This window comes from Wyeomyia smithii, chromosome 1 (assembly GCF_029784165.1).
Source record: "Wyeomyia smithii strain HCP4-BCI-WySm-NY-G18 chromosome 1, ASM2978416v1, whole genome shotgun sequence".
Lineage (NCBI taxonomy): Eukaryota > Metazoa > Arthropoda > Insecta > Diptera > Culicidae > Wyeomyia > Wyeomyia smithii.
In genome coordinates this window covers 206,724,413-206,737,747 of record NC_073694.1, presented here as the reverse complement: position 1 = coordinate 206,737,747, position 13,335 = coordinate 206,724,413, and the positions used below count along the sequence as shown (strand labels likewise).

Genomic DNA, 13,335 nt, shown 5'->3' with positions numbered 1-13,335 from the left:
AACTCTTCGGCTTTAATCGTTCCAGCAACCTTTTGAATCGGAACAACCAACGATTCTTTCCACACCAAAGGCACGTGCCCTGTTTGCAACGATTCATTAATGAGGTCCAGCAAAGTGTGACCAATGACATTGAAGCAATCTTGAATAACTCTAGCATTTACATTATCTACTCCAGCCGTTTTACCTAATGAAAAACAAATTTTTCTCAGTTCATCTAACGTGATTGGGTGAAAACCATCAAATGTACAACTACTGTTAATCGGCTGTTTTATTTCGTCGGGTTCCTCGACCAATTCAATGGATTGATTGATCAATGAAACACTATTGACAAAATAATCATTAAATCTAGATGCAATAATTTGTTCTGAATGTTCTAATGTGCCTTCAAAAGTTATGGACCGCGGTTTACAATTACTAGGTTTCAACAAAGATTTCAAAATTTTCCATAACTCTTTGCTGTTATTTTGATGTTGAACAATCTTTCTCTGGATATTCGCTTCTTTTTAATCGCTTGTGAATATTTATTACGCGCGAACATGTACTCAATCCAATGATTCTGATTGTTTGATCTACAAAACTTTTTGTACAGTTTATCTCTCTTCGCTTTAGGCGCAAAAGATCCAAACTATACCAGCTGTTCGAGTTTTTCAGCGAAACAAATTTATGTTCAACTAATTGATTCGTACACGTCTTCAAAATGTTAGTAAGAACAGCTGCAGATTCATCTAAACTTCTACTATAATTGAGCAGTGATTCAAGTTTTGAGTTGGATATGGAAGCGTTGTGAAAAATGGTTTGTTTTACAAAATTCAGGATAAATCTAGCTAATTTAACTAAATATACAATGCTACACAGTGGTGTGCAGCTAATGGTCTTACTCTTAATGTGAGGAAGAGCAAGCAAATTACCTTCTCGCGCCAGAGGCGTCCTGTCGAATCAACGTATTCAGTGGACGGAGTATCGCTTGTGAAGGTATCTGAGATACGCTATCTGGGTATAATAGTTGACACTCGTTTGATCTTTAATTCACATGTTGACATGATCGTACGGAAGGCAACGAGACTATCCGGTTTCGTGATGAGGATTTGTAGAAACTTCAACCAACTTGAACCTATGATATCGTTTTTCAATCGCATCGTACGCCCTATACTAGAATACTGCTCACCGTCATGGAATCCTTATTATGCGCAGTATGTGAAACGAATCGAAACTGTACAGCATACGTTCACACGATTTTTGTACAGGAAATTTCATTACCCTTATGAGCCGTACCAAAAAAGGATAGGCCGCCTGCAACTGACATCATTAAGTGATCGTCGGCGCATCCTCGACGTGTCGACGCTTCATCGACTGGTCCATGACACTATTCACTGTAAACTTACCAACGATCTCAACTACCGATTTCCCACGCATGGTCTGCGCGCGGTGAATTTATTCAGCGTTCCTAGATCGAGAACAAACCTAGGATAATCAGCGCCTTTATCTCGTTTATGCCAGACCTACAACGAGAGCTATAACGACGTGGACATCTTTCTGAACTTTAATCAATTTAAAAGGAAGATCCGAGTATAACGGTTTAATAATGTAAAAAAACGTATGATGTTTTTAGTTTGACATTCTTGTATTGTCGTTCGTTTATTGGGTAACCCCTGTAGGACTAGATACAAGAAAACAAAAGGAATGTGAAATAAATAAATTAATTAATTAAAAAGCTAAACGATTCCATAAGAGTACGTAAGCATATTTAGCTTATTTGTTCAATGATTTCGTGAAAACTTGGTGTTTATTCCGTGCATTTACATCGTATATCGGATAATAAAACTGATTGTCATGGTAATATGTATCAACTACATGACTAAAAAGCTAAGTTTCAATGTTGTAAAATTGTGATGAAGCTTGAATTCATTAAAAAAACGTGAAATAAGGGTTGTTTACATATGGCACATGGGTTCTTTTCACATGTTTGGCGAGATTTGGCGTTTTTAGTCAGATTTGGAATTTCGATTTTGCCAGTGATTGCAGTGAGGCTAAACATATTCAGGGTCCTTAAATTTAAGGCAAAACATGGCTCTAGTTGGTTCCATATGAAAAGAGTAGTTAATAACGATAACAATTATAATTCATATAACACAATCTTTGTCAATTTGGTTTACAAATGAGGATAAATGTTTGCTTTAAACCAGGCTTTAGAGAATTGCAGATGATCACCTTCACACTCTAAAAATATGAGTTTGTTCCTCTTATGCATTTCCAGAAGGCCTAGGCGATTCTATAAGAAAGGATTTATAATTTCGAATATTTATAAACATATTTTCCAGTAACTTGCCTTCAAAAACAACTCTGATTCCTGCAAAGTTTCAGTTTCTTTATCTTGCCCAGTCTTGTAAAATCCAAACCATTGAGATTCTATTGGTTGAACGATCCGATCCTTTGTAAACTTCACCATAACAAATTTGTTCAGTTGTTGTAAATTTTTTATGTAGGTTTGGTTTATTGTTCTTTCGTTATTGATATCGGCTAAAAATGTACTAGCCTCTTTATAAGCTTGCTCATTAAGAGGATTATGCCAATAAGTTGCTTGAACTAGAGATTCCTGAACCCAGTGAACATAGGCAGCATGATTAAGTAACTGCCGAAACTTCTCGCATGATTTTTTGCTTAATGAAGGGCAATCCGGTAATCCAAATATACCCTGGTGTTGGCCACCAAGTGTAATCAGATTGTTCATTTTGGGTGTAGCACATCGTTGGGCAAGAGCTCGGCTGCAATTGAATAGATGAAAAATGCAATAAAAAAATAATCGAAAGTTTTACTCACAGAAATTGTCCTCCTTGTGAGAACCCAATGGCATTATATCCATAGGTTAGAGCAGGATCGTTGTTCAGCTGTTGACAAACTTCTTTAACCTAAAATGCAATAAATTAGCTTCAACTATTACTTCATTTTATTGTTTGCTTAAACATATAGTTCAGGGAATTCGAAGTAAATGTTGTTGAATACTTCGACCGTGTATTTACTAGAAAAATACACAACTTGAATAACAAAACAATTTATAGAAGCGTATACTGCAAATTACTTGGTGATACATGCTTAAACGTTTGTTAAAAAGCCTTGAAATTATTTTATTATTATTATTTAAACTAATTTATTAGTTTTTGCAGAAAACCATTACTTTGCGAAAAAATTGTGTTCTGAAACATACCAGCGTAAAGCTTTTCATTATGTTCGTCTGCGGTTTTTACTGAGTGGTTTTTACAGATTTTACAGAATAACCTACCTGCCTACCAAATTTTATCTGGCTAATTACAATGAAGTTAACTTCTGTTTGCTACAATTCGCCTTCAATGCCTTCATTGATATTATTATTATGCGCTATGCTATTATGTATCTATATTTTATGCTTTCAGTTGAACAAACCGTACTAAACGGAACATGAAAAACATGGAGTCTTCCAATATACGGGATGTAGTACCAATTATTTAGTAATACGACCTTTTATTTTTTGCCGATTGTATGCTTTTATGCGCTGTCATTTTATCTTTTTTTCATTGGGTATAATTTCATTATAACTACAACTACAACTCTAAAACGTAATTGCACGCTGTGTCTAGTTCTCTGTATTCATAATTATACTAGTTTTGCTTTAACATTACATCTTGTTTCGAAAGTTTGCAGTCTTGATCAATATTCTCACGTAATATCTCTAATTTCTTCAACCACGTAATCTATCAATTAATTCTTCTGTAAACCGTTATCTAAGGATCCATTTTTCTTGTCAATATTTAGCACAATATTTTTTTTCATACCCGCTTCTTAGTTTCTGGATATGATCTAAGTTGAAAATCATTATCATGAACTCTAAATATTTACCTCACATCCTCCAACTTCTCAATGTAATTACGATGCATGAAACGTAAATAAGATTGCAACCAACTTCGGGCATTCATCATTTCAACTGTCGAATCATAAAATTCTGTCCAATTAGAATTCGGAATCACTTATTATGTTGTAGCGGTGCGGAAAGTGACCGCTGCAAGAATTCTTTTGCAGCGGTTTGTGTACCTTTCTGTGGTATAAATTTCACGGTGTTTCGGAAGCCGCGAGGCGAGAAAAAATTCTGCACGCCAACGTTGATAACACAGTGCAACAATTTTTTGCCTTGGCTTCTATGCATGATTTTTGATGCAGTTTGATGCGAAAATAAATACCCCGAGTTTAAACATATTTCAACTTAAGGGGCATCCATGGCGCCATTTTGAGGTTTTTAGAAATCAGAAATTTTCGATGTTTTTTTTAACGCTATTTTGTTTCAAGACCAAATATCAAAATTCTAAGAGTTTGTCCACATATTAGCATTTTCTTGCCCTTCTTTTTAAAAAAAAAAAGATCTTAAATCGGACAAAAACTGAGCTCAAACCGGTTTGGCATGGTTTTAGCATATTTCACAATGCAAAATAATATCGAGTATGTCTTAGCATTGATGGTAATGCGCTAATATCTAAAAGTGGTAGTAAAATTATATCTTATATTGAGTAAGAAAGTCTCAGAAATCGATTGGTAGGTGTCTGATCTACGTAAAATGTCAGCAACATGTCGATTTTGCCCCAATTCCCCTACAATACTAAAATAGGTTTATCTCGACGTTAAATTAACTTGTTTGAGATCTGTTGAATGTAATATCAAGAGTGTAAGCGATACTCGACGATACAATAACAATTTGTCATAATTCTCTCCTTTTTGAGAAGAGGCGGTTGCATTTAACTTTATCGTAGACGCGATGATTCTGTCTCATAGCTGAAGCGAGATTATATGTTTTGACCGGCCCTGGCCAAAAATGCATGTTTTTGTATCTTTGTGTATCGCTTACACTCTTGATATTTTCAAATAAGTTAATCTAACGTCGAGAAGAACCTATTTTAGTATTGTAGGTGATTCGGGGCAAAATTGATATGTTGCTGACATTTTACGTGGATCAGACCAGGCTTGTTAATACGATAGATTATCGTCAATAATCGTCATCGCCGATACCGATAACGTCTGCTATTGTTATTGACGATGACGATTGCGTCTTCAAACATTAACGTTATCGACGATAACGATATTTACCTGACCTTATCAGTTCATCAACGTTTTTTGCTATTTCAGTGGAAGTGAACCGTATTTCGGTTGCTAAAGCTGGCTTGACAACCAATAAAATAACCGCACGGAGCGTTGCTATTTACTTTTGAAAAATAACTCAAGGAAGGAAAAATTCTCGAGTAGGTAGCACCGAATTCATAAGTTTGGCAATGCAATAGCAACGAACCGATCCGTTGCTATTGGACCAAATGCTGCTCTGTTTGTGTTGCTTTCCAAGACAGCAGTTAAAGTGAAAACAAACTGCGAATTCGTATCAGACGTTATTGATTCGATACCGTCCAGTAGCTATCGTTCTTGGCAATGACGCTAATGTCTGAAGACGTTAGCGTCATCGTCGATAACGATAGCAGACAGTATCGTCATCGGTGTTTACGATAAGTTATCGATTAACAACCTTGGATCAGACACCTACCAATCGATTCCTGAGATTTTCTTACTCAATATAAAACATAATTTGACTACCACTTTGAGATATTGGCGCATTACCATTAATGCTCAGACATACTCGATATTATTTTGCATTGTGAAATATACTAAAACCATGCCAAACCCGGCATCGTAGAATCACCGTTTTAAGCTCAGTTTTTGTCCGATTTAAGGTCTGTTTTTTTTTTAAATGGGTAAGAAGAAGCTAATACGTGGACAAACTCTTAGAATTTTGATATTTGGTCCTAAAACAAAATGGCGTCGAAAAAACAACAAAAATTTGCGATTTCTCAAAAATTCAAAATGGCGCTATTGTTGCCCCTTAAGTTGAATTATGTTCAAAATCGGGGAATTTTCGTTTTGCATCAAAATACATAAAAAAATATATTTAAACCAAGGCAGAAAAAAGTCTATTTTTGTTGCATTGTGTAATCCAGTAGATTTCAAAACGTTGGAAATTGTCAAATCAACAGTGTATAATGTGCTCAAACGTTCAGGGAGCGAAAGATCGTGGATCGAGTGCCTCAAGGTAAGCGTCGTAGTGGAACATATGCCCACAAGCTGAACCAGAAGGTGCGAATTTTCATTAGAGACAAAAAGAAATGATTTGTATTAACATTTTTACCTTAAAGTACAGTGAATTACCTTTGTTTTGATGTATCAACTTTATATTTACGTCAATCCGTTTACGAGCCATTTTTTTTTCTTTATTACGGATTCTAAATGGACATGGCTTTAACCCAATTCATCAACCATTTTTTCTTTACATACCATTTATTTCAATTCATCAACCTTTTGTTGACTGCTAGGGCGGTCGGTATTACCGACTTTTCGGAAAACCGATATTTCGGTGTTCACAAAAATAAAAACCGGTAAAACCGGTATTTTTATTGTTTTCTGACTAATACAAACCAGGGGCGACTCGTGGTCTTTAAACCTACTTGTTCAACTACAAAATTCTGAAAATCATAGTTAGGGGAAGTAATGACAATCATGTCCGCGGAAAAACGCTAGTCATTCTCTCTGTACTATTTGGAAATAAAACTCAAAAATAATTAAATATATACAGAATTTGGATTTGAAATTTACTTTTTGGCTAGCGTTTCAGGTCGCATCTATGGACGTGTAGCTGCATAATTATGGTTTTGCATTTATGAGTACCTATGCTTTATTACGACCCAGTTTTTTCTGCAAGATTTGGACCACTTGTTTTGATCTCTTGTGATACAGATACAACACTGGATAAATTTAATAGTGTTTGGAAAACTTTAATGAATGAATCCAGTAATATGATTACGAAGAATATAATTTCGAAACTCATATTGATAACAAAAAACATGCAGATTTTTATTTCTAATTTCTTTCACATCGCAAAACTTAGTTTTAAATAAATGAATAAATTTAAAATTCTTAGAGGAACAAATATTGAAACTGTTGAGCAGTCTTATCCACTTACTCATCTTTGTGCATCTTTCAACACATAAATTGCTTCACATCAGTTTGTTAGTAGGCATTGTGATGAGCAAATAAAAAAACACAACGTTCTTGAGCGGTGCCTTTGCGCGTAGAGAGTGTGGAATATAACTACACATATAAGTAGGCGAGCCAAAGCTGCGTGCTGTTGAAAAAATTAACTGTGTCTGGGCTAAATTTATCATAGACCTGCACCGTGATAGTGAAAAAAACTCAGTGAGCATAACACAGTGAGCATAGCGCAGAGCCTTACGTAGACGCTACAGAACAGGTTATTAAGGAAACAGCCAGGAAAGTTTTCAACCAGCTAAAGTTTTCATCATAGTGCCTTTATCAATGAGCATTACATGTGCGCTATCTATATTTTATCAGTTGTAATCGAGAGTCTCTCTGCGAGAGCTTTATGCGCTTGCTCTTCACAATACAAGCTTTCTGATGTTGCGTGTTTGGCTTTCTTTACACAGTGTGCATTTGCTTCCAGCGCACGAAAAAAATAATCAACTCATCCGTTTTTTTTTTTTTCAACATGCTTCTGTGTTCTGTGCAAATTATAAAAGCCTCTTTGTTACACACGATGAGTATGCCAAGACTGCTGTTGAGAAAAGTAAATGAATGAAGTAGAAAATGAAATGACGATCAGACAAAAATTTACATTCTACGAATCCGAAGGAATCGAAGATAAATACTTCTATATTCTGTTTGATGCTCTTTAAACAGTTCTTCAAAATTCAACCCTGACCTGAGAAAGTATTTTTCTCAGCTAGAATTATTGCTAATAGAATTCGCTGCGGTTTGGGCGACGAAGCTTTGACCATGCTATTCAAATTTCTCTTTCTCAAGAGAAAGGAGCAGTAATTTTTTGGACGAAATTCTTTATTGATTGATTATTTAATCCTGTAAACACTTTGTATCAGGAGCAACTTATTCATGACTAGGTGCAACCTGTGCAATGCACATGGAGACGATAAACAAAAAATAAATCCCTAATCCAAATATATATCTATATATTATTTTTTTAGTTTTACTTTTAAATAGCACAAAACGAATAATGACTTACGTTTTTTCGCGGACAAGATTTCGATTTCTGCCCCAAACTATGATTTTCAGAATTTGTGGTTGAATTCGTAGGTTCAAAATCCACGGGTTGCCTCTGAAGTATGAGTGTGTAAAGAGATTAGCTGTTCTACTTAAAAATAAATGTCTTTTTTTATTGATATGAAGTTTTTTGACATATTATCGATACACACAAAAACATCATCTGAATCCAAGCAGAACAAACAAGAAGGAAACAAAAATTAGTAAATAGGTTGGAGTAAATTAATATTCAATGTCTTCTGACTAAATATATCTATTATATACACCGTCATGTGATTTGTAACGCCTACCTAAGTGGATAGCATTCATTAACCTTACAATGATTTATGAATATTGTGACATTTTTTTAATTTTAAGAAAAATACCGGAAACCACCCTTGTTTTACCGGTAAACCACCCTAGTTGACTGCCAATACTCAGTTAGTACTCTGCATTATATGAGCCGTTGAGAGCAAAAGTGGTACATGTGCCATTAAGTAAACTTTTCAGGAGACGCGATAAACGAAAACACTCAAACAGTAAACTGTTTTCTATTTTCAACGATTTTTTCAAACATAACTGCACTAAATCATTGCTGTAAAGGTTTCAAAAGACGGTACATGAAAGCAAAATGAGTTCTGGTTGAGAAACTTACACAAACTTCAATGGAAAAACATGTACCACTTTTGTTCTATAGGAAAATAATGACAACCAGAAAACGTTGAGAGCAAAAGTGGTACATGCCATTCTAAGCATGAAGAATGCATTAGGGATGGGAAATATCGACTAGAATGGATATCGATAATTATCGATAAATTCCCTCATACCATCGATAATTATCGATAGTTTGACAACTAGAACCAGATGAAGAAAAACAACAAAATGTTGCTCCCGTTGTGGACAGGAACAATATTTAAAAGTTTATTCGCACACATAATTCGCACTTAGGCGAAATCTTGTCGTTGTCCGTCTAAGGTAGAGTGAGCGAAAATGAGTATCCCTCAATTTTCTAACAATTTTAAAGAGGATTTCATGTGAAAGCAAACAATCATCGAATTCTCTTTAAACAAAGTCTAGGCCAATATATTTTTTCAGTTCTGGCATCATTGTGGAGTATAAATGCCAATGCGAGAAAAATATAAATAACTATCGATAGCGCGGAAAGCTTAACGATTCTATCGATGGCCGGCAACTATCGATACTATCGATAATTATCGATAGGTTTCCCATCCCTAGAATGCATTATGGTTCGCTAATCTTAGGACATAGAACATTCATGTCTTAAACAGAGTTGCCCAAGTGATTGAGTAGTATTGGATGATAATCTGTTAGTTAAAGAATTCTGTTACTTCGTGGCGTTAGAAGAAATTTTACATAATCTAGCTCGTCTGGGGCCAAAACAACCTGGTATCTTTAGGATTATTTGGCCGATAATAACTACATGATGGACCCAGGTCCAATTTTCAGTAGACTACCGGTTGCCCTCCGGATTCAGAAAAACCGTAGAAGAGGAAAACTTAAAATTATTTTGGCTATAACTCTGGTATACGTTATCAGACCTCAACTTTTCTTTGATATTTTAATATATTATTGCGTTCTGCATCGGTTCAAAAAAAAAACAAAAAGTAAAAAAATGACACATGTAACACTTTTGCTCTCAACGGCTCATATCAAAAAAGCAATGGAGCGTTCCGTTTGTTTCCTGCATTCAGTCATTACCTATGTGATTCAAACTGACTACTTACAATAACATTAATTCACGTTTACTTCAACTAGATACAGTCTTTTCACATTATCGGTCAGTCAATGTTCAAAAACAAATATGAAATCGGAAAAATTATCAACTCCCAAAGTTTTACTCTCTATTTCAGTGTTCTGATGTGTACTTTCGATTAACAATTAGTTGCACTGATGTGTGTAAATCAGTTAAGAAAAATAATATTCATATAGCAAAAGACACAATTACGGGTCACTTTTGGCATTGAAGATCATTTGGTCTATAAAATTGTCAAAATCCATCACAAAAGTTATTTTACTGTTGTAGAAGCTTGATAAGTTATTTTTTACGATGTTGATGCATTTATCATGCAAAAGTAATAAAAATGGCCAAAATATGTACTGACTCACAATTGTGCATAGCAATATGTAACATCATTACAATTATGGGTCTTTTCGCCTAATGCACCGAGCAGAATTATTATTTTTGGTGACATTTACAAATTCAAATCATTTCAATCGTATAAATAAGGTTAAGAGTTCAAAACAATACCTTGGCTAATGAAATTTGATCGATTCCATGAAAATAGACGTATTTTCGTGTAAGTGACCCATAATTGAGGAGAGACTGTACCTGAGGATAATTTTTTAATAAACATGGAATGTTGTGTACCTACCTGTTCATTGGGATGAATTAAGTAACCACTTTTGTAGTCTGTTACGATGGAATTACCAATTTTTATCGATTTAATGTAAACGTTGAGGTCTCTTTCTAAGAAAATTTTGAATCCTCCTAAGCTAAACGGAAAGCAGCAAGTATCACCTGAAAGTAATTGCTTGCTTCTATTATAAAAGAATTTAATTCAGATATGTTAATATACCCATTCCATGCCACAATACTATTGGGAGACCTGTGAAATTCGATGCACTTCCCGAAGTAACCAGAAAAATAATGTTTAAGACAGCAAGATGCTGTAACGATTTCATCATCGCTTACAATATTATAATGTTATGTTTAAAATATAAAACTACGTAAAGTTCCAGATCCGAAACATGAATTATATTTAGCGGAGCGTACTCTGTTGTATAGCTTACTTCTTATGTCGAATTTGTTTTTACGGCAGGACTATCCCGTCCCGAACTACGCTTTGCAGCTGAGAAAAAAACACTTTCCGAGCAGTTGCAATGGTGTGCGTAATACCAGAGGTAGCTGTCACTTTTGTTTTGGTCATTATCACCATCGTCTTTTCTCGCGTTTGTGCTACTGTACAAAAAATTTGCCAATTTACTGAAAAATGACAAAATAACAAAATAAAATAAATAAAATTCAACCTAATGTTTCACACGCGAAGAACGATAATCAAAGCAAATCGATTTTGACACATTTTTATTTTGACACATACGTGTGAATGTGTTGGTGTCTTCAAAACTGCACTCTGTTTCTAGTGCGGACTGTCCGAAACAGAAAAAGGGTAGTCCGGGATAGTCTGGAAAAGGTAAAAAAAAGTGATAGACAAAGTGTAGTCCGCGGGGTAGCTACACCGCAAAAACGAAAACGAAATGGCATTGGCCGATACCGTCTCGATAGCTATAGATCGATATTTTAATACCTAAATGCCGGATCGATACTTTTGGCCCGATATATTTTCGATACTGGGAGGGAAACTATAAAATCGGAAAATATACAGATACGGATACGAACAATCACGTGAATGTCTTCTACCAGCAGCGCTAAATTTTGAGCTGCGCACTTTGTGAAAATGACACCAACAGAATTGGATATACCCGCGCACTTCTAAGGCGGTTTTCGTGCCTCTTGCGAAAAAAATTCTCTAACCCGACAAGCATTTCATGGTTAATTGCGCAGTATTCCTATAATTATTTGATGAACATACAGCAGCGCAGCTGCAAAACTCAACCTGTGTTAGTTATGACAATCGTGATTTAAATAAACTCATGTCTTTCTCATGCGAGCGTTTTGTCCCAAATTCGTATAGAAACAAGTAAAATACTACAAGGTATACAGCCCTAGGGTTGTATGAAATGGTGACGTGGGACTAAACACTGTAATTAGGGGATTTTTTGTTACAAAATATACAGAGTCTGCAGACAGAATCAATGTGTTTGCTCAGCGACTGTACGTATTTTTATTTTCAGCCTCCCTGGAAATCAATATTTGGAATATATTCAACAACACTCAAAAGAACATCATTTATATTTGGCGATATTATGCCTGTAGTATTTTTTTGTGCAAAAAATATGTATTTGACAAGGCACAAGCATATCGTGCTTGTTGAAGAAGCACAAAGAATTTCTCGTAATGCGTCAAAGTCAGAATTAAATCTATATCCTCAAAAACCAAATCCAATAATACTTACGTTATCATAATGAATGGTTTTGTTTTATTCAACTGTAATTAAATCAAATCTATGGTATGGATCTTACTTTCAAAATAATATGGAAGCCCTTACAAAGGTTCATCAATTAGCAAACAGAAGAAAATATTTTAAACAAAATTATTAACAAGTTCCAGCAAAAAATCGTAGCAATCCACAATTACATTTTTTTTGCTTGACAATTTTGTTTATTTGCCTGCAACTACATTCGCTGTATTACGGAGACAGGAAATATACGTTTATTATGGTAAAGCTTAGAATAATCATATATCATCTAACAATTTTGAAATGTAAAAGAGATTCTGTACGAATTTCACTAAATAAACAAAAAAAAAACAAGCATTCGCAGGCTCTTACTCTTCTATAACTGTATATATTTAGGAATTTACTCTTTCGATACCATCCGGTCAAGATTATTTAGTGAATATCGAAGATAAAATTAAATAAATATCCGTTGCAAAAATTTATAATTCTTGTTGAGTAATTTATGGCAATCATATTTATGAGATAAACTTTCAATCACCATCAACAGCAGCATTGCAGTTTTTCCTCAATTGCATACAAATAGAAATGTACGAACAAAAGTGTACCACTGCAATACGAATAGTACCGCTGCATTACGAATAGAAGTGTACCGCTGAAATGTACGAATAGAAGAGTACCACTGCAATCATAGACGACGAGAGACCTGCGGTTCTTTACTCCACTGGTACTGTTGCTTTTACCGGCATGTTTTCTTTCAAGACATCAGTTTTTATTAGGTTCTTCAGAACCTAACACGCAGGTTTAGAAATTGTTCAAGGATGGGTATTGTTTCAAACTTTTAGGAAAACTTTTACCTCCGAGACATCACATTAGTCTAAGCTCATGGAAGCAAAAATAAATTGACCTATTGGGACGGGGAGACTCTGTCAATTTTTATTTCGAAATTGATACAGGGAATATCACAGGGAACGGATGGTGTCCATTCACGTTGTCTGTGCTAGGAATGCTCGCATGTAATTGGTTCACTATTGACGTAAATTTGTTATTGAAATTTTTCATCAATTTTACCGCTTAGCAATGAAATTAGAGTGATAATTAGCATATTACAAAATTGTTATACATTTCA

General features: G+C 34.9%; 1 protein-coding gene across 3 annotated transcripts; it reads right to left on the bottom strand.

The window, feature by feature from the left end:
- Positions 1 to 2,097: 2,097 nt before the first annotated feature.
- On the bottom strand, positions 2,098 to 11,288 carry LOC129732088 (palmitoyl-protein thioesterase 1). 3 transcript variants are annotated; one of them, XM_055692606.1, is made up of 6 exons: positions 11,232 to 11,288; positions 10,710 to 11,116; positions 10,506 to 10,651; positions 2,818 to 2,906; positions 2,327 to 2,762; positions 2,098 to 2,269 (listed from the first exon to the last, which is right to left on the bottom strand). In XM_055692606.1, the coding sequence occupies exons 2-6, from the start codon at positions 10,816 to 10,818 to the stop codon at positions 2,150 to 2,152; spliced, it is 900 nt and encodes a 299-aa protein (XP_055548581.1). In that variant the 5' UTR covers positions 10,819 to 11,116; positions 11,232 to 11,288; the 3' UTR covers positions 2,098 to 2,149. The 3 variants fall into 3 exon arrangements, with proteins under 3 accessions (XP_055548581.1, XP_055548589.1, XP_055548577.1); XM_055692614.1 differs by lacking the exon at positions 11,232 to 11,288 and having other exon boundaries at positions 10,710 to 10,800; positions 10,924 to 11,223; XM_055692602.1 differs by lacking the exon at positions 11,232 to 11,288 and having other exon boundaries at positions 10,710 to 11,223.
- Positions 11,289 to 13,335: the final 2,047 nt, after the last annotated feature.